At 36.3% G+C, this 21,793-nt stretch overlaps 3 protein-coding genes across 12 annotated transcripts in view; 1 reads left to right on the forward strand and 2 right to left on the reverse strand.

Annotated features, from left to right (window-relative positions):
• Nucleotides 1-10,792, reverse strand: part of LOC112046462 (broad-complex core protein isoforms 1/2/3/4/5) — a 141,769-nt gene extending 130,977 nt beyond the window's left edge. For 2 of the 10 annotated variants that reach the window (XR_008251470.1, XM_052885674.1), the window contains exon 1: nucleotides 10,192-10,704. The gene's annotated coding sequence lies outside the window, so the exon portion shown is untranslated. Of the gene's footprint in view, nucleotides 1-10,191 lie in introns of all 10 variants that reach the window. The other 8 variants (XM_052885671.1, XM_052885673.1, XM_052885672.1 and 5 more) reach the window with 8 other exon arrangements.
• The window catches only part of LOC112046466 (rab GTPase-binding effector protein 1), a 449,904-nt gene that overhangs the window by 358,218 nt on the left and 69,893 nt on the right, over nucleotides 1-21,793 (reverse strand). The gene's annotated exons all lie outside the window — the stretch shown is intronic.
• LOC128198744 (uncharacterized) lies at nucleotides 18,257-19,069 on the forward strand. The gene has a single exon (XM_052885524.1). It carries the CDS (start codon nucleotides 18,257-18,259, stop codon nucleotides 19,067-19,069), a length of 813 nt encoding a protein of 270 aa, XP_052741484.1.

A 21,793-nucleotide genomic window follows, 5' to 3' on the forward strand; every position in this document is an offset into this window, starting at 1 on the left:
CAAGTAAACTCTTAAGCTTTATAATATTAGTATAGTTAAGAAATAAATGATTGAAAATATTCACATTGACACATTGCAAATAGATTGCCTATTAAAAGATTCTTTTTTTAAAATAAATTTATTAAATCTACTTCCCTCTTTGCTTAATTATGAAAATTTGTACACTTTTAGTTAAAAGAATATACCCAACATAATTGAACACGTAAAGGTTACCTGCTTTCACACTACAACTGTGGGGTTGCCAAATATAAACAGTTAATTAATGTTATATAAATATCCTCATCAGTTGTTTAGTCGTCTAATATTAATTAACTTTTATATTTTTATATACTAACTTAATGAAAAATTTTAAGGCGTTAAACTTCTAACCTATCAGTCCACATTTGAAGCGTGTTAGCTTCAAAATCTCTCGATCTTATAAGACGCTGATGACAATGAAAACAGAAGGTTAACTTATTCACGTGAACTACTGAGGTGCAATGACTTGTCAAAGGTAACGTGACAATAAAGGTAACAAAAATAAATGCTATCTAGATTCTAGATCCGCTTCCAGGTATCATCCCGTATTGTGCGCGACTGTTCACCCGACAGTTCTTATCAGAGCTTATCAGATGTCTGCGTGTAAATCGGGAGCAATGCTCGGGCCGTTTTGTTAGCATCCGTGATTAGGTGATCTCGATGACCTAACAATGGGTTTAGAGCATACGATGTATTGTTATTGTGATGAGCTCTTTGACACATGTGACGCTTTGGTATTTAGTAAAGAGATTCATGGTTCAATTCTTGGGTCAATTTATGATTTCTTTTTTTTAAATTGGCTCTAAAAAAAATTAAGAGTCTTTGTTAAATTGTTTGGTGATATAGTTTCACCGTTTGAGACACGTGATATTTAATTTCAGTTGTGTGCATTTTAAGAAATTAAATATCACGTGTCTCAAGCGGTGAAGGAAAAACATCGTGAGGAAACCTGAATAACTGAGAATTTTCTTAATTCTCTGCGTGTGTGAAGCCTGCCAATCCGCATTTGGCCAGTGTGGTGGACTATTGACCTAACCCCTCTCATTTTGAGAGGAGACTTGATTTTTTTTTTGATTGGTCCAGGTCTGACTGGTGGGAGGTTTCGGCCGTGGCTAATTACCACCCTACGGGCGAAAAATACCGCCAAGCGAATTAGCGTTCCGGTACGATATCGCGTAGAAACCAATACCGGTTCCAAGTAAGCTTCCAACAGATACTGCATCGTTACTTAACATTAGGTGACATTTCTAATAAAAAAATACTTTTGATAGTACTAAAGCTTTTTCAGGCAAGTAATCTCGAAGAAGTTAATTAAGGAACTTAATGATGAAGAAACCTGATACAACTTTCAAAAGGCTCAAGAGACGAGCACCACAAGATGTCATGAAATAGACACTACATTATTGTATTTGAGTATCTCACTGGATTTTTCACCTAACACGCCTTAATATAAATATTTAAAATCCAGCTCAATGTCTCAAGACAGATTGCAGAATGAGAGACAAAAAAAAAACAGATAAAAAAAATTAAAATGTAAAACCTCAAATACTTCTACATAGATAAACTTAAAACAAAGTATTTTTATATTATATATTAACTTAGACTTAAATATTCATAAGTATAAAACAATCGTAAACAATATCCAATCACAAGTAACTTGTTAAATATAGGTATTTATACACGCGCCCGCTGCAAGGAACATTTTCTACCGGTCCGCCTTGAGAGCCTTTTTTTATCTATTCAGGGAAAAACAAGTCGTAAGTAAGCCTATTATATACGTTTGAATACACGATTAACCTTTAGGGCTCTGGGAGGCTTGTTTTGTGAGGTTTAAGTCAAATTTATTGCTCGAACCGATTTTATACTTGTTTATATGGATTACTTTAGATAGTGGACGTTTTTATACGTATTTTGTTGTGCTAGGTGGGCTGACGTTGAATCGTTATCATCTACTATACAATCACGCCATTCCGAATTGGCAGTTTTAGAGTGATAATGTTTAACTTGACGATCATTAATTAATGATGTTAATGATAATGAACGTGATAGTTTAACGTGCTTTCCAAGGCATTGGATTGCCAATTCCAGGCTGATATATTTTTCATTCATTCATTAACAACCGATTGAGTCCACTGCTGGGCATTGGCCTCTTGCATGGACTTTCAAACACAATGGTCTCGAGCCGCCAGCATCCAGCGGCTCGCTGCAACCCGCTTGATATCATCGGTCCACCAAGTGGGGGGTCGAGTAAGACTTCCGGTGCTTTCCGGTGCGGAGTCGCCATTCCACCACCTTGTGACTCCAACGTCCATCGGTACTTCGAACTATATGGCCTGCCCACTTCAGCTTTGCGACTCGCTGAAAGCTCGCAAAGCTCTATTGCCTATACTAACTCTGGGTAGTCGGAATTTCTTGGAGAACAGAACTCCAATATAAACGCAACCAGTGCTCTAATATGCGCAACCCAGTATTCGAACCCAGGACGTCATAATACGCAGGTGAACAGGTTTTTTGTAAGAATTTTTATAATATCGAGTTTAATGAATATCGTGTATCGGGAACCGTGTGCATTTCCGTGCAAGTTCGCTTGTACTCGCGTCAGGTTTTCTTGTAAAGGCTTTTTTCTAGTTACGTAAGAATTACATGTGAGGTAAAATAAGTTACAGCAAACTTTTATGTAAAATTTATTTAAATTTTCGAAGGTAATTTTAATTGGTTTAGTGTTATCGTGGGGTCCGAGGTTCGAGTCATTGTTCGGCTTATGAAACCTCCAGCTTTTCTTTCTAAAAATTTTCAGAGTAAAGTTTAATCGAATTGATACCCATCATGGATTGTTTTAAGAATTTGAAATTTACATCACTGAGGCTAAATAGAGGCTGAAAGTTTTTTGTACTGCAACAATTATTTGATGTACATGATTAATAAGAGACTTTCTTTTTATTTTTTTTAAATGATGATGATGAGATGCCGTGAGCAATGCTTAAATATCTTATAGGCTAATCCAGGACTACCAGCCATTTCATGGTGAGGATACAAGGTTCCCTCTCTCTCCAAGACATGGAAGTGCTACACCACCAACTTCTCAACACCAGATTGATAGTTTTTACTTAAAATTTCTTACAATAACGAGTGCTTCATAATCCGACGAACGACTCGAACCCGAAGTGAAGACTCGTAGGTTATCCAGTGGCTAACCTACAAAAACGGCAGTTAACTATAGATATATACTACAATATATCTTATATAGAAGTATATATCACAATAAGTGAATTATATATTAAATTATAATATATTTAAATAAGTCAAAGCCAATACAAACTTAAACTCTGACAGCAATTCATTCGCGCCCTTTTAGTTACACCTGACCTTCCACATTAGTACAAAGCATAACTCGTCATTTTGCACGTCGGGTGACCATTGCCCATTCGATACAGAACCTTCACACATTATAATAAGGTTTAGTTTTGTTTGAACATATAGTGAACCTCTGCTAAGACGATTATGAACTTTATTAGTTTTGTTTTAAAAGTGATTTTCGTGTGAAAATGTGGTTGCAACTTCAAGGTTGTCTACAATGAGTAAGACGTACTGCACTTTCCTTATCCCTTTAGTGTGAGATCGGTTTAGAGTATAAGATATATTTTTAGACTAGTAATGTAGCACAGATTCGCATGATTTGTAACCGACTTGCAGAAAGGAGGTTCTATATTCGGCTGTATCTATGGTATTTTTCTAGTAATTATAATAATGACAATGTTGTATGATCCGTCGTTTCAGTCAATGGTTTCATTGTAAAAAGTTTTGCTTAACACCTTAGGAAGCTTTCGCTTGGCTATAGGGTCAAATACGTATTAAGAAGAGGTTCTTCACTCTGGAGCCCACTTGCTTTTTGGACCTTCAAACACCGCATCCGGGAGGGCTGGTGGAGGGCTGGGGCTGGGTTTTAAATGGTTTTTATTATGTACATACATTTTTATGAACTTTAGCCAAACTTCCAAGAATTACCTTTTTCTAAATTAGGTGTTTTCATTTGGTAGATTTCACAATATATTTTCAATAAATTTGAAAAACATTTTCATATAGAATACCTACACTACCTACACTTTAAATAAAACGTGAATTTTTAGCAAGTGTTCAGTTGTGTGTGTGTGTGTGTTAGCTACAAACCTAGACAAACCCAGATCGACCTAAAAATATTTAGGTTTCAAGGAATTAAAATACAAACAGTACTCTGAAGTATAGTGGTTTTAAGGCATTTGCAGCAGCATGGTGGGTCTATGCTCTACATTCCAAGTTCTGAGAGCCGTAATAATACTTAATAATAGACAGATCTGATCATGACGTTTAAAGCGTGCAATAAAACATGATATTAGCTGCACTGAACAATGCTTTTAAATAAAATCCACATTTTTTAATTTTAAAATAAGATATAAACGCTTCGCTAAGTATAATAATAAAAACAAAAAAAAACCTTGCACATTCTGCATAATATTATTGTTAGAGCAATCTAAATCTTTCTGCGCAGGAATAAAATTCAAATTACATTGTCAGGACACAGATTACAAATACCTATCACAGCTACTAAAGCCCGTTTTCCAACTACACTGTGCTTCGAATTATAAAAGGGTTTGTGTGTCCTTGTATGATATTGTTTTGACACAGTGTTTGACACAGTGTTTGACACAGTGAGACAGAAGATCGGCTATTGGGTGTGGGAAAAGGACGGAGGTATTCACGAGAGGTTATATTATCTTAGTGTGTAATAGTAAGATTGTTTTTGACGGTCAACAGGCAGTGTCGAATGTATGCCACGCCCGCGACGTTCAGGGTTTGATTTCCGGTTAAACATAGTAGGTACAAGTCGAGCTTTGTACGGACTTTGAAATGTTTTATTTGAATTACGTTTTCTTAATTTGGGAAAGATTATTATAACTTCATTGTGCATTTTCTAATTGTATTTTGAATCTGTATAATAATAATGAACAAAAATGGAGAGGGGATAAAAAAGCATAAACTCGCAAACCGATTTTATTATTCGCTCTCCTTTAAATATTGTTTTTTATAAATCAATATTTTAAATTTCTCTATAGGTTGATCTTAAACTTTTTACTTTGGTCCTGAAAATTTCATGAGATAATGTCTCATTCATTAGTTATATGTTCACTATACTTTGGCAAATTCGTTCGTAACACTCCTGGCGGGTAGCGATGACAGATAAACCCACAACTGATGCACTTTCAGCCTCGGCCCCGCGCACACGACTTCACACCCGCGCAATCCTCCCTTCCCCGTCGCCCGCATATAGTGGAAGTATCAGATACGAAACAAATGTATTTTTTCATTTATAGGTATTTGTAAAGGCTATTTCACTGGTCACGAGGTTACCCATCGTTAAATTCGGTACAAGCCAAAACTATTGACTAGTTGGACTTCAATCATACTCAAATTAATTTCAAAGTCAAACGAATTTGTCCAGCAAACTATACAATAGTACATAAGCTGACCGCACATGTTTCATACGCGGCGAATACTCCGCACGCCTCATACTATACGTTCATCATCATATCAACTGACGGACGTCCATTGCAGGACAGGACTTCTAGGCAAGCGCGTTTCATCTTAGACCTTATCATTGCTCACCATCAGGTATGATTGTAGTGAAGCGCAAGCCTATCCAAGATAAAAAAAGACTTTCAAACATCACGATCCTGAGCAGCCTGATTATAGCGAATCCCAGCAACTTCTTGTCGTCAGTCCATCTGATGGGGGTCAACCAACACTGCGCTTTCTAGTGCGGGGTCGCCATTCCAGCACCATACTTTAGGTTAATAAACGCAACGCAAACATTATTATTTAAGTGTCCAACGACTGGTCAGGCTTAAAAATGTAATACTTGAAATTAAAGAAATATCTGCGTCTGCTTGGTTTGCGAAAAACGAGAGCGTTCCCGTGATAAAGAGCGCAGAAAAACCTACGTTTTTCAGTCAATATTTAAAATTTTCAATATTTTTTATGTAATTCTAATGTATTGTTTTAGAGACCAATTAGAAATGTACCACTATCTTTATATGGTTTGTATGTACTGTTGGGTATTTCCAAATCTATAATTTTTGACTTACATACGTATTAGTCCATCTAAGGTTGATCTAGCTACCTTCACAAGCTAGGTTTAAAATTATACTAGCCAGTAGCGTAATAATTTATTAGGTACTAGCAGGCTTAGATTCCATTCACATGAATTTCTGTTTTTCGCACATAACCCATTATTTTTCCGAGATAAAAAGTAGCCTATTATATTCTGCTCGAAACTCCTAGTTATTTCTGTGCCACAATCCATCTAAATAGTTTCAGCGCTTTAGTCTAAAGGTAATTCGTATTGCATTTATAATATTTATTATAAATACGAAATATGTGTACGATTGGTCCAAAATTGGAGTTTTTGAGTTCAAAACACACCATCGTTGCAATTATTCCAATAAGCTAACCAAAATTATCCTTAAGCAAAAGTTATTGAATTAGTTGAAAAGGTTGTAATATTCCATGCTATAGGTCTAATGTTCTTTATTTCTAAGTTGCTACGTCATTTAGCCTAACCCCTCTCGTTCTGAGAGGCGACTCGAGCTCACCAGTGAGCCGTATATGGGTTGATAATGTTGATGATGACGTCATTTAGAATCAGCAAATTATCATTACAAATTTGCGGTAGGTGCGGTCCGTACGACGCAATCAACTGTGCGCTCACCCTAATAGTGGTTCGGTATAACAATAGTAATAGTTAAAACGCACCGGCGTTTGTTCGTCAAAGAAGATTGCGCGCAGGAAACACTCTATTTGATGTGAAGCCAGCTAGAGAGGAGTTCCCATTCGGCAGGCAATCACGTGAGACTGGGGAACTTCTGTCATATGTAGTCACCGTTCTCTACTTCCGGGTCATCATCAACATCATTGTCATCATCATCATCATTGTCATCATCATTATTATCAACCGATTGGCATCCACTAACTGCCCCCAAATTTCTGGATTCAAGTTCTGAGTAGGCCTATGAAATGGTGAGCTTTTATTTGTTACTAGAATTTTTTACAATAGAGTTAGGAACTTGTTGACGTCACCCCCGTGCTTTCGGAGAACACGTTACGCAGTCGATCGTGGTGATTAATTAACATCAGATCTTTTAGGTCCTTAAGTCCTTCAACATAGGCATAGGGCTGTAATGTCAGGCACTGACGATCAAGTAATCACGACCAACCAACACACGATCAGTTTTATCGGCTGTCAAGCCGTTAGCGCTGCAGGCATGTGAGATTATAGTCCTCTTCATGAAAGAAGTCGCGCAGACGCGGCGCTAATGACGGGACTTCTTTCATGAAAAGGACATTGATCGTCATTTTCTGACATTACAAACATTTTCCAGACAGATCTATAAGATGCACTCTTGCGTGATCAGGACAGACCTACAGCCTTTAACTCCGCCTCAACGATCCACTTTCATGTTGACTTGGCCTACCAAGTCTTCTCCGTTCCCCACTAAGATGCCACTGAAAGGACTCCTGCGCAACACAATATTCGTGGCCACATACTGATCGGCGTAAGATATGCCATAAACAGATCTACTTCTTGCGCTGTTCGAAAATCAGGGGTTCTTTAGTTTCTTACTAACATTTGACAGTGACCGTCATATATTCAAAACATTATCACCCTAAACCCATCAACCCACATTGGAATAGCGTATAGTGGGCTCAATAATCCTCTATAAAAAGGAGTCCTCGCACTGTAGTGGGTCATTAATAGGTATCATCATCATCGAGTGGTAATGGAGTAGGTAGTGGAGTCCATCATCATCATCGAGTGATGATGATGATGGACTCCAGAACATAAGCCTCTTGTAATGACTTTCAAACACTACTTATTCCGGTAATTGATTAAATATCACTTCATAGACACTAGTAATGTAACAAACAACAATGAAGGCGGTGACCGGCATAAAAGGTACCGGAATTTTTGGAATTTGCCGGCTTTTAACCCTGCGAAAAGAAAGCTGTGTCTGTCTCTGTGTGTTTGTCTATCTGTAGCATTCTAGCTCCTAAAAGAATGGACATATTATCTAAATATATACATAGACTTTAAAGCATTGTCAATTTTTTTTTATTAAAAGTTAAGTTAGAAAGCAATTGCTTGTATATGTGTCCCACAGAATATATAAAGCGCTTAAGATAGCGCCTTAGCTTTGGCCTTTATGCTCTTCTAAGCTATTCAAGATAAGTAAGTAAACATATAAGACCTAAGTGTTAAACCTCATGAAGTTTGTAATTTCACCGGCAATTATATTTGAAAGTGGAATACAGTAATCGGCAGAAATAACCACGGTAGTAGTACATCCCGGAGCGTACTCTGTCGTACAAGCACTACAACCTAAAAGCTGATTTTAGGAAAGCTGCGTCTATAAAACAATTGTAATAAAAGAGCTTATAATTTGTTTGTGATGACAATAATTAACAGTATCATTATAATTTTATCATCATCCGCCCAATTATTATTATTAAATTAATTTACAATTTGTAATAGATATAGAGCTTTGACCAACCACTGCACTCCAATGCAGATTTGCGGGCGCTACATCCGTATTTTTACCTATTCTATAAATAAAAAATTTCGACCGGCATCTCACATTTAGACTAGCGGCTAGCTTAATGCGTAGAATCAGAAATGAGGAGATCCGCAGAAGAACTAAAATCAGTAACATAGCTCAAAGAGTCGCAAAGCTGAAGTGGCAATGGGCGCATAGTTCGAAGAGTCGATGGACGTTGGGGTCCCGAGGTGTTTAGCGACCCCGCACTAGACAGCGCAATGTTGGTCGACCCCCACCAGGTGAACTGACGACATCAAGCGAGTCGCAGGGATTCGCTGGATGCAGGCGGCTCAGGATTGTGAGTCGCTTGCCCTAGTCCCTAAAAAATCTGTGTCTAACAGTTAATGATGATGCTGAATGAGTAGAATTTAACATAGTTCGAAGGAATGAAGAGAGAAGCATCTATCCTATATCCATCCTAATGTAGATATATTTTAACAAATATATCTACATTAGGATGGATATATGATAAGATAATTGTTAACGAAAAGTACTTAACTGAAGTTCAATATATTAAAAAATAGAAATACAAATAACGATAAGTGTATACAGTTAACTAATCTTGGTTAAGAAACAAGTTATTAAGGAAACATATAAAAATCGTAAAGACTTTTTAGGTTTAAATATTTTAAACGAAGTCGTATATTTACAGAGTAATGCCTAAAATCATCACAATTTCTATCAACGTTATGGTCTGTTATTTTGTTTGAATACTTATTTGGACATAATTCGTAAATTAATGAATAATGGTAAAAGTTTCTAAATAAGATTTTGGAAATATTTTCCGATTATATTATTTAGCCTTTAAACATAGGTAGTACACCTACTTACGTTGATTTTATTTTATTCATTGAATTATTGTATCCAAGACGAAATATATACAAAAGTAATTGATTTCCGTACTGAATTAACATTGTATTCGTTTTGTCTAGATTTTAAAGTCACTAACATTATAAATAACTTATTTATTAAATTAATATGCAAACCATAGTACACTCGTATTATACGTACCGTAAAAATATCAATATAAAGTTATAATTACATATATATTTCACACAAAACGTTTTTATTCAATGCATTATTATAATTCAAGCTTATTTGTAGATTCCTATTGCTTTATTTTGATTTTTTAAATTTGTTTTCAAATTTCGAATGTGTGACAACATGGCGGTGCGCCCGCGCACTTTGTAGGCTTTTAAAAAAACAAAGTCAAGATGGCGGACTTTCTCGGCAGTGCCTAGTGATGCTGACGTCACTGGACGACGTGCCCTTGTGTCTAGTGTCTAGCCAGCTTTTTGTTTAAAATAAAATTTATTCACTAAACAATGTGTTTCGATGCAATCTCCGCTCCCGACTCGAGTTCCAAACAATCCTTTGTGTTCCGACGCGTAGAAACAACGATCCAAAACAGATTTCGTCAATAAAAATCGATAAAACAAAGTATAAAAATAGTTTGAAAACGAAGACGTAACACTAAAGTTTTAAATGTATAAATAAAATATAAATAACATAAAAACCAAAAATAAAGAAAATAAAAATCACTTACCAAATTAATCGAACCAAAAACACAAGAGTCCAAAGAAAATTATTTAAAAAAATATATAATAAATCACAACACGACACAAGACACTGCTGCAGTCTTTTTGTAGAAATAAAAAAGAAAAAAATCTTGAGTCCGTAAATTAAATAGTTTTATGCCATCATTATAAATTATGTCTGCGAAAAAAAGAAATGGCGATACAAAACACTGCGCCCCCGACAGGGATGGAAGAAAACGCCCGGTGGAAATTCAAAAATAAGGGGAACCATCAAATAGTTCGAAATTTAAAAAATCTAATTAGAATCCGACTAGACACGACCAGCGAGATCTTTATTATTCAAAAAATTGCGGCGTACTGGCGATATTATAAAGCAGTCAGGAAAGACGGCTCCTAGCGGCGTAGACAAAAAAATACAAGTGTAGATACAACTTTTCAAAAAATTACCAACGAGCGTTTTGAGCCAAAAAATCTAACCTAACCTAACCCTGTCGGGCGGGCGACTGGCGGACGCGTAGGGGCCGCATTGCCAAATATTTTTTTTGCATCTCGGCCGAATTATGCACTTGTATGCGACTTACGTCGTCCCTTCATTGTAGTGGTGCGACATGTACGGATTGGGCATTTTTATGTCTTCTCCGTGTGTGCGCCACTCACACATACAAGACAGACGAAATTTTCGCCTGTGTGCGTGCGGCGTGGCCCTTCGGCGTGGTTTCTTTAAAATTTCGACGTGTTATGTAAACATGGTGATTTTTTTTCCGACATTAAAATATTTAGGTGTTGCCCGGAGGGGTCGACGGCCGTATTTTTCGGGAACTCTGACTAATTTCGCCAAAAAGGATTCCTTTGCATCTCCGGGGGCAACAGAAGCCCGTTCAGCTCTCCGATTGTTTGCTCTACCGACGCGGGCGCATTTAAAAACGTCAAACATTGCTCTCGGAAAGAAGTTGCGCGCTTTATTGTAAACTTCCTGGTCGCCTTACGTGCCGATGTTTGGGCGGCACGCTGTACAAGGTGTTACACACATTCGTACGTGGAAGCTCACTGTTGCGATCATTTCTTTAAGTTTCCGATGTCGATAATACTATACTATAGCTAAATATTGCTTAGCTAATCTCCACTCATCACTACGTCTATGTTCGATCCCCGATTGTTATTTAAATAAATAATAAATAATATATACATTGTTAAAAATTTAAAAGAAAAAGGATAAATAAATAAATAAGAGAATAAAAAGCAATTATAAAAGGCATAAGTAGGTGGTCCTTAAATTTAAACAATTGCCCAATAATCACAAACATGGATTGATATTTAATTTAAATATCAAGTAAAATGGACCTAATCATAAATTGTTTAAAGTTCACTTTACTTAAAAGAAATTTAAGGTTTAAATCCTCATCTATATTTATAAATAAGGCCGTAGAAGTTTAAAGTGATAAACATGTTCAAAAGAAGAAAAGTCTAACAAGATTCTTATAAGAGAAAAATAATAACAATGCGGGATACAGAGTATAGTGATTTGTAACACCACGGTTGATGTACCTACTCGAAATTGTGTAAGTGCGCATAGTTAAATTTATTTTTTCTCATTATCAACCCATATTCGGCTCACTGCTAAGCTCGAATCTCCTCTCAAAATGAGAAGGGTTAGGCCAATAGTCCACTACGCTGGCCCAATGCGGATTTGCAGACTTCACACACGCAGAGAATTAAGATAATTCTCAGATATGCAGGTTTTCTCACGATGTTTTTCGTTCACCGTTTGAGACACGTGAAATTTAATTTCTTAAAATGCACACAACTGAAAAGTTGGAGGTGCATTTCCTGGACCGAATTCGAACCCACACCCTCAAGAATCGGAGGCAGCACCTAGCACCAAAAAGGTCATACGGATTACTTTTACAAACTTATTAACACTAAAGTATTTGTGTAAATACTTTAGTGTAAACTAGAAAAATGTATGGGAAAGACATTTGCTATAGACAGGTCACGTGATCAAGATCTGTCATTCCCATACATTTTTCTAGGTTTCGAAGCGTTTGCGATCGTAGAAAGAGAATCGACGTGCCACTTGGTTACAGGGGCAGTACTTTAGGCGCTACAATGGATCATACTTAAATACTAACATACATAACTTGTAAATCATAGCCCATCCTTTTAATTACGTCAGAGTAGGGAAATAAGGTCCTATTCTATTAGAACTTCACACCAAAAACGTAATAATCAGAACTGGCGGCATATTTAAATGACACGTACATTTTTAATTAAAATTACCATACGTCATAATTAGCACAAAATGTCCGACCCTATTTTACCCTACCTACCCTACCGAAGACTTGTCCCAACTGGCTCATTAAATTACTTTCCAAGGGTCACTTACATTGAAAAAAATGTATAATAAGCCTTTTTAGACCCTATATTACTTCGCTAATTCATTGCGATGTACATTTTTTATCTTATTACGGGAAAGTTGAGAGACTGGATAGGATGTATGATCACCGTTCTTTGCTTGTACTGAGTCAAATTAAAAAAAACATTTTCATATAAGAGTGGCAAATTTTTGCCTATATTAATGGCTCATGGCAAATTCTACTATAAGGAAAGCAGAATTTGCTATGAACCATTGAAGGAATTTAGAGTTTAAATCTACCCACTCAACTTCAATGTGGACTCACCCCCGAGGTCGTGGTTCGATCCCCGCTCCGTTGGTCTATTGTCGTACCCACCCCTAGCACAGTATTTCCCGACTAGTTGGATGGGAGTAGAAATATTGATTATAAAATATATGGCAAATATTCTTTACCATACTTACGAGTCAAACATTAGATCAACATGGTAGTAGGTAACTTACTATTAAACAAAAATCCAATCTCCGCCCGATTAAACTTAAAACGTGTCGATCAGGAAAATAGAGGAATTGGAGCAAAAAAAATCAGGTAAAGGTCACAAGGACTTCACAGGTGCCCTAAAAATAGTACAAAAAGGGCCGAACTAGCCGCCCGGTCGCGTAGAGCGATAGTGGGTTAGGGCTATACAGGGTGTTACTTACTCGTATTTCACCACACTGTAATTTTATATTCCTCATTCATCATTAACAACCCATATTCAGCTCACTGTTGAGCACAAGTATCTTCTGAGAACATGAGATGAAGAAGAAGAAAGAGGGAATAAAGAGAAGAGAGAGGTTAGGCTAACAATTCACCACGATGGCCCAAAACGAATTAGCAAACTTTATACACGTAAAGAGTTAAGAAAATCAGGTTTTTTCACGATGTATTTCCTACGGCGTTTGAGACACTTTACATTACTCGTATTTTATTAAAATGTATGTGCATTTTGAATTGAAAAGTTGTAGGTGCACGCCCCGGACTGGATTCGAACCTATGCCATCCGAATCGATAGCAGAAGTCCACTGGGCTATCAGAGATCTTCCTTAGTATAAGAGATACGAGGTAGGTATAGTTTATATTCACAAATTCCAATCATGACGTTTACTATCAGACGTTGTTAATAATGACAGGGATTAGTTGCTTAACGTACTCACCGAAGCACCACCAAAATCTCCACCTAGTTCTAGGTCGCCTTTCTAACGTCCATATAATTTTTTGGCTACACTGAAAAAAACAATGAAATTTCACAAACGAGAATTCTACTGTTAGATATTAAAATGTCAAGCAATGTGTATTTATAATTATTTTTTGTTACAGTACAAAAAGTTGGCCCAACTGTAAGTAATAACCATAGACTTTATACAGAGCAACATTTTGTAGGGCATGTAAGGAACGCATGTAATTACAGGCCCAATACACCAGTGACGTGTGCTTCATAGATGCAAAATGCACTGCCTACCCCTCAATATTATGTTGGACCTCAGAATATATAGTTGGAAAAGGAATTTTCCAATTGTTACTTATAATACTTTACCTAGGGTGTGCATTATACGTAACAATTGGAAAATTCCTTTAAACTTTGGAAACCTTATGCACCTACGTGAAGCCTCATATGCCTGATACACTGGCAATAAACCACATTAAAACCAACTGTGGTTTGTGTTGCATTATGGTTAATTTAAATATGTATTTTAATTTTATTTTATTTATTTTAATTTTATTTATTATTATTTTAAAATTAATTAGAATAATAAATACAATAGTACTAGGTATAGGTATACTTCTCCAGGTGAAAATTTATTTATTTAAATTAATTATATTATATCAAAAATAATAATTAATTATATTATATCATATACGAATACGAACGCAGAATGAACGTATAAAATTTCTAAAATGCGCCGCGAACGTGAAATATAAATAAAGAATAACCGCATCAAAGGTTTTTAAATGGAATTAATGTGGACCGTCTAATGTGGAATCGGTTGTCTGTCAGTCTGTCAATTACGGATAAATACGGTTAAATGCGTTAAATATGTTAAAAGTGCTTACACAGCGCGTCGGCGTGTATTTTTGCCTTAATTACGGTTATTTGTAACCAACCTAACTATTGAGTCTACTCTGTACCAAATATGGTATTATAGCCTGTGTATTACAAAATAACTGCTAGGTACATTGCAAACTAATTAAAAACTTCTTTTTGTCTTTTTGTCAATTTATTTATCGTCGTCGCCCCACGGTTTCATCCCCGTAGTTCCCGTTCTCATAGGAATGCGGGGACAAAATATAGCCTGATGATAAGCACAAATAAAGTGGGTTTCTAGTGGTAAAAGAATTTTCAAAATCGATTCAGTAAATCCAGAGATTATCCCCTACAACACCACAAACGTACCTCTATAATATTAGTATAGACTAGCGACGCCCGCGACTTCGTCCGCCCTTACACCTCTTTAATCCAGCCCTTACAGTTAGTATTGCTGTAAAAATGAAGTAACATCTCTCGTTTCCCCAACATTTTCCTTCACTACTCTGCTCCTATTGATCGTAGCGTGATGATAAGTATACTATAACCTGCCCAGTAGTATAAAGAATAATTGTACCAAGATTCAAGTTTCGATTTATAACGAAGAGACAGACAGACGAAAATTTTGACTGCATTTTTGCATCAGTATCGATCACTGATCACCCCTTGATAGTTATTTTGGAAATATATTTTATTTAGGTACAGAATTGACCTCTTTACCGATTTATTAAGTATATAAAAGATGATTAGACTGTTTACTAATATTATAAATGCAAAAGTGAGTTTGTACAGCTATTTCCGGTTTAGTTGCTATAGATCTTGATGAAATTCACTTCACAAAACTTTTTGTTTCCGAAATCAAAGAGTTACTCGCAAATAACCTTAATCCACGAGAATAAAGACACAGGAAAATTATTTAATATTTTATAGTCGCTGTCTTCCATAAATTCTATCTTTTTGCTACATTTTAACTTCGAAGTTGCTTATAAGATATACGCTACAAAAACCCTTCGGTTAAAAAGCCGAGCTATCAAAGTTGCCCAGTATACAGGGTTTCCGGAGCACCCTATATAGTTATAAGCAGTATACGAGCCTGTATACACGCATGAGTTAGAGCGCTAGGCAGCAGGGTTGTCGGCCGCGCGCCCTTGTTAGAAAAAGGACGATTCCTATAACTACAGCGATGCGCGATGTGAATATTATAGCAGAAGTGCCACATGAAGTCTTACAATAGTAGTTTTAACCTACCGCTGTTTATATTAGACCTTCGTCGTTATCAACCCATATTCTCACTGCTGAGCTCGAGTCTCCTCTCGAATGAGGGGGTTTAGGCCAATAGTCCACCACGCTGGCCCAATGCGGATTGGCAGACTTCACATCACGCAGAGAATTAAGAAAACTCTCTGGTATGCAGGTTTCCTTACGATGTTTTTCCATCACCGTTTGAGACACGTGATATTTAATTTCTTAAAATGCACACAACTTAAAAGTTGGAGGTGCATGCCCCGGGCCGGATTCGAGCCCACACCCTCCGGAATCGGAGGCAGAGGTCATATCCACTGGGCTACCACGGCTTTGGACCTTATATAAGGACAAATAATATTTAAATTCAAACCCAAGCTTGCAGAAAAGACTCTAAAGGATTTCACAAATAATAAAAAGCTTGAAATTTTATTACAGCTGTATTTATTTGGTTACTTCTAAAATAATAATGATAAATGGTGATCGTATTAAAGTAGTAAGTATAAGCAGTGTGAGACCAAAAACTTCATAATTGATGTAGAATATCAATTATGAATTTTTTATTTACTTCTTGTCGAACATTAATTTTTTGTTACTTTTAGACCCATCATAGCTTTTATTTTCAACCTACACTTATTATATCACTTACTCACGATATTGCTAAAACAGTTGGGTCACAATTCAAAATTTTTTTTTTTTTATTGAAAAGAATAAAATCGTATTTAATATTTCGATTTAAATATTTATTTTTCTTACAATCAGCGTAATTATTTCAATAACAAAGTTGACTTCTGCCAATATTTTATATTCTTTGCGTCGAATGTATACGCCACGCACACAAGCGCATGACGCGCGGGCGCAGGTTGTAGACACCTTTTGTTTTGGGACACCCGGGCCCGGGATTAGGCCTTTTATATGCCCTTACACAGCACGGACGAGCTGAATATATTTGATTTAATTTCTCATTATATTTGAATTTTCAAGTAGAGAATTAAATAACGCTTTATGTGAAACTTGGAATATTTCTAAAATATACTCAGAGGCACAATTATCCGCCCAATTTAATATACTTATATATTTTTAACTGATTGAAAAGTATATTTTAAAATTGACGTTTATTTTTTTACAATTCAATTTCAATATATTTTCTTTTCTTTTCTTTAAATGTTTATTAATTACAATATTAATTACAACAAAATACGATTTTGTAATCGTTAAATGTAAAATTGAAAATCTGTTATGACAGCGATGTTTCTTTCTATAGAACTTCTTCTCGTGAACTTCTAAAAAAAAATTACATAATTATTTTTAAATAATAAACACCCTGGCTAAGTATGTTGTGGTCTCGAACCAAGGCGTATTTGGAACCCTCGTATTTTTAATTTATTTTTCTTTCAACTGTACTTGTAACCATACTACCATACCTTGACGTGCTTGTAAACTAACCCTACTTAAAATAAATAAACTAATCTTGAATCATATGTGTATTAATCCTGAAAATGAAGGAAATTCAACGCTTAGACTTACCACACTGCTCTGAAGTGAGTTGATGGCCAAGAAAATCTATGCTAATATTATAAAGCTGAAGAGTTTGTTTGTTTGGTTGAACGCGTTAATCTAAGAAACTACTGGTCCGATTTTAAAAATTATTTCAATGTTAGATAGCCAATTTATCGAGGAAGGCTATATGCTATATAATATCCCCGTACTTCTACGGAAACGGGAACCACGCGGATGAAACCGCGCGGCGTCAGCAAGTAATGTATAAAGTTAACAACGGTTTAAAAAAGCTTACTCGAGAGCGACATATTTGTTTTATTTCTTTATATCTATAATAAATCTCCAAAATTCTTTTACCACTTGAAAGCCACGTTATTTGTGAATGTCATGAGCTATATTGTATCGATGTATACCTACGGGAACGGGAACTACGCGTATGAAACCGCAGGGCGTCGGCTATCATTATAACAATTTCATAATTTTAGAAACTAATTTGAAACGCGTTTTATGTAGACCACAGCGGGGCGCGAACCCGCGTCCCCCGGGAGCGTTGTCCTAATTGAGCGGACGATATCATTTTGGCTGACACATTCATAATGTTAACAAAATGACTAACCAAATGCGTTGCTCTAGATAACTATATTTTTCCTAAATGTTATCAAAGTTTTTTTTTATTTATAGACTTTTTTTGTGGCACTTTTGCGGAAGTTTTTCTATAAAACTTGTTTTTTTAAAACCACAGCCTAAAGTAGTAGATACCTGGTACCTCTTGGGACAAACTATATTATAAAATACTCTGTTATGAATAATACCACATATGTTATTGCCATGACGTTTCAGTGTTGAGTCCAACTATTAAATCTTCAGGACCTTCATTTTTCTGGATATCTCTCTTAAGAATCGAATCTACGTACAATGCACAAGAAACCGCAGTTTCAGTTTAGATATATCCATACGCCGTCATTCGATTTGAGCATCGAAATACGCCTCTTCCGGGAAGAGATACACGGCTTAAGGAAGGAGCTCAAGGAGTTTCGTGCTGACCTGTGCGATATACAGGAAGCCATTTCTACGTGCAAACTTCAAATGGATGACTTTAATAGTCGACTGATAAATCTTGAGGAAAAAGTCGAAATTTTATCCAGTCACAAAGGCACGGAAACTTCCAAGCTGGAAGAAACGATTTTACAGCTTAAATCTGATATCGATGAGAGGGACCAGGATCTCCTCCAGGGAGATATAGAAATTTCAAACCTCCCAGAAGTTAATGGAGAAAATCCTTATCACACAGTTATTTGTATAGCCACAAAGCTGGGTATAGATATTGATGAAAGAGATATTGTACATGCAGAGAGAGTGGGCAAGAAGTCAGAATCCGAGGGGGCAGGCCGAGGTCGCAGGGTTGTGGTGCGGCTATCACGACCCAAACTGCGTGATGATTTTCTTCGAAACGCCCGAACGCGACGTGGCATCACGACTGAGGGACTGGGCTTGGACCCTCCTACTAGACGGTTCTATGTTAATGAAAGGCTTACTAAAAAAAATAAAAGTCTCTTTTATTTGGTTCGTGAAACAGCTAAACAAGCGCGTTGGAGGTTCACCTGGACTAAGAAAGGAAAAATATACACCCGTCAGGGAGAGGGGAAACCGGCGCATCAAATAAAATCAGAAAGCGATATAAAACGGGTTTTTGGCGACTTTTCAGTTGGAGTGAAAGAAAGTCACTAGAGTATTTATATATTATATTATCGTTGTTCCTAGTTGTCCTCACCTTTCTATGTATTTGTGTCGGTAATAGTAATAGTTATTATCTTAAGTATCTCATTCATTGTTTAAGTCATTCTCAAAAGTATATCTTTTCTACTGAATATTATATAATACATGTAAGTTGTCCAGAAAAAATATGTAAAGTAAATATTATGTTCATTGTATTTAGAAATATTGCTATTTTGAAATATTTTGTAAGCCTTATAAACTGTACAAAACGTATTATTGAGCACTACGAGTGTATAACGCAGATGCTAATAATATTTGTTATTACATTTCTATCTCTTGAGGTTGATGTCTCGATTGGTGCTGCACGGTGCAACTCGAGACCACATGGTGTAAATGAGCATACAAGATACGTTGCTATTTCTACGCTCCCTGTCACAAGGCATATATTTTATTGCTTTCATATATTTCTTTATGTCTATGTATTTTTTATTATATATGTCCACTGGCATAAATATTTTGTTAAGTTTATTATAAATATCTTTAATATTTATAAAATTAATGACAAAAAAAGACAACTCAAAACATCTTAAAATTGGACTATTTAATGCCGGTTCACTGCGAACTAGACATGAAGAATTTATTGGAGCAATGTCTGACCTCGCCTGCGATATCATAGCAATCAACGAAACCTGGATTCGAGAAGGAGAAGAGTTACTCGCCCCTACTTTGCCAGGCTATAGGCTTTGCCATAAACCACGCCCCAGTGATATACTAGGCGGCCGAGGTGGAGGAGTAGGTTTTTTCACGAAGAAAGGTTTTAGAATGCGAATATGTGATCCGCCTAACCCGCAATTTATTGAGCAGATGTGGCTCGAAATAAAGACACATGGAAAGAGAATTATCGTAGGTACAGCTTACAGACCCCCTTGGCAAGACGTGGCCGTGTTTCTTGACTCATTGACTCAATCTACCACGTATTTCACGGACTGTGATAGCTTAGTACTTTTAGGCGATTTTAATATAGATTTACTTAATAATAAAGAAAGCAAAGCCAAACTTTTTCATGATTTTATCGATTGCATAAATTTGCGTCAACTTGTATCTGAGCCAACCCATTTTACAGATCACAGTAAAACACTTTTGGATTTGATCTGCACAGATGCCAAGGTACGCGAAGTCACTGTCAAACACATACCTGAGCTGGGTAATCATGCAATAGTTACAACCACTTTAAACATGAAAAAAGAAAAGATAAAACCTCGTTGGATTCTTTCTAGACCGTTGAAGGATATCGACCTAAATCTCTTTAACGAACATTTGAACACAATACCCTGGACAGACATAAACGTCGTAAGTGACGTAAACTGTATGGTGACATTATTAAATAACTATATACGTAATATTTATGATATTCATGCACCTTGTAAAAAAATGTTCGCAAAAGAACAAAACCAATACCCATGGATAACCTACACAATTAAGTCAATGATGAAGTTAAGGAACGATGGTCATTTAAGATATAAATCAACAAAAAAAGACGCACATAAAACATATTATAAAGAGCTAAAGAAAATTGTTGACCAATCCATGGAAGCGGAAAAATGTGCCTATTTTAAATATTATATAAATAAGAATATCAAGCAGCCGGTAGTACTATGGAAAAATTTTAAAAACATTTTAGACGTTAATAAGAAGATAGAGAAAGAAATCCCCAGTTCCCTAAGAGACCCTGAGATAATAAATAGACACTTTTTAGACGTACCTTATAATACCCCTACAAATCTATCGATCTACACTTTCTACGAATTCCATAGATATGGTCTAGACAGTTTTAGCTTCAATACTACTAGCGAAGGAGAAATATTAAAGATTATTAAAAGTCTCAAGTCAAATGCGATAGGATCCGACCAAATATCGCTAGAAATGCTGTTACTAACCCTTCCACAAAGCCTTAGTTCCATAACAGCTATAGTAAACCAGTCGATTTTGACTTCAACTTTCCCGGAAGCCTGGAAGAAAGCTATAGTCAAACCCTTGCCTAAAGTTGACAACCCCACCACATTTAAAGATCTGCGACCCATAAGTATTCTCCCGTGTCTATCGAAAATTTTGGAAAAAGTTATTTACATGCAAATTAATACGTACATTGAAGATAAAAATATACTACCTATTTTTCAGTCAGGTTTTCGTAAAAATCATAGCACCGCCACTGCCATCGTAGATGTGGTTGATAATATTCTCACAGCTCAGGATCAGGGTATGGGTACAATACTTATGCTGCTCGATTTTTCCAGAGCGTTCGACACAATAAATACACAACTACTTCTCTCTAAACTCTCGTATTACGGCTTTACCAACAACACGATAAAGTGGTTTAACAGCTATTTTACTAATCGTGAACAGTTTGTTCAAATCAGTGAGACGAATGGTAATCAATTAAATTCATCAGCCTCACCAGTCCTTAGAGGAGTACCACAGGGTTCTATTCTGAGTCCCCTACTGTTTGCACTATACACAGCAGATATATTTCGCAGCTTTGTGCATTGCAAATACCACCTGTATGCAGATGACGTACAATTGTACTACTCTTTTCGGCCTGAAGCCACGCCAGAAGCTGTCACAAAAATCACACAGGATCTCGAACACATTACAAATTGGTCTAAACTAAACTCGCTTAACCTCAACCCTCAAAAAACTAAACTTTTAATCCTAGGTACTAAAAAGACAATTAGTAAA

Source organism: Bicyclus anynana, chromosome 14 (assembly GCF_947172395.1).
Source record: "Bicyclus anynana chromosome 14, ilBicAnyn1.1, whole genome shotgun sequence".
Taxonomy (NCBI): Eukaryota; Metazoa; Arthropoda; class Insecta; order Lepidoptera; family Nymphalidae; genus Bicyclus; species Bicyclus anynana.

Excerpts from the sequence above, each read along its gene's own strand:
- LOC128198744 (XM_052885524.1), top strand. The coding sequence starts at position 18,257 with ATGCACAAGAAACCGCAGTTTCAGTTTAGATATATCCATACGCCGTCA.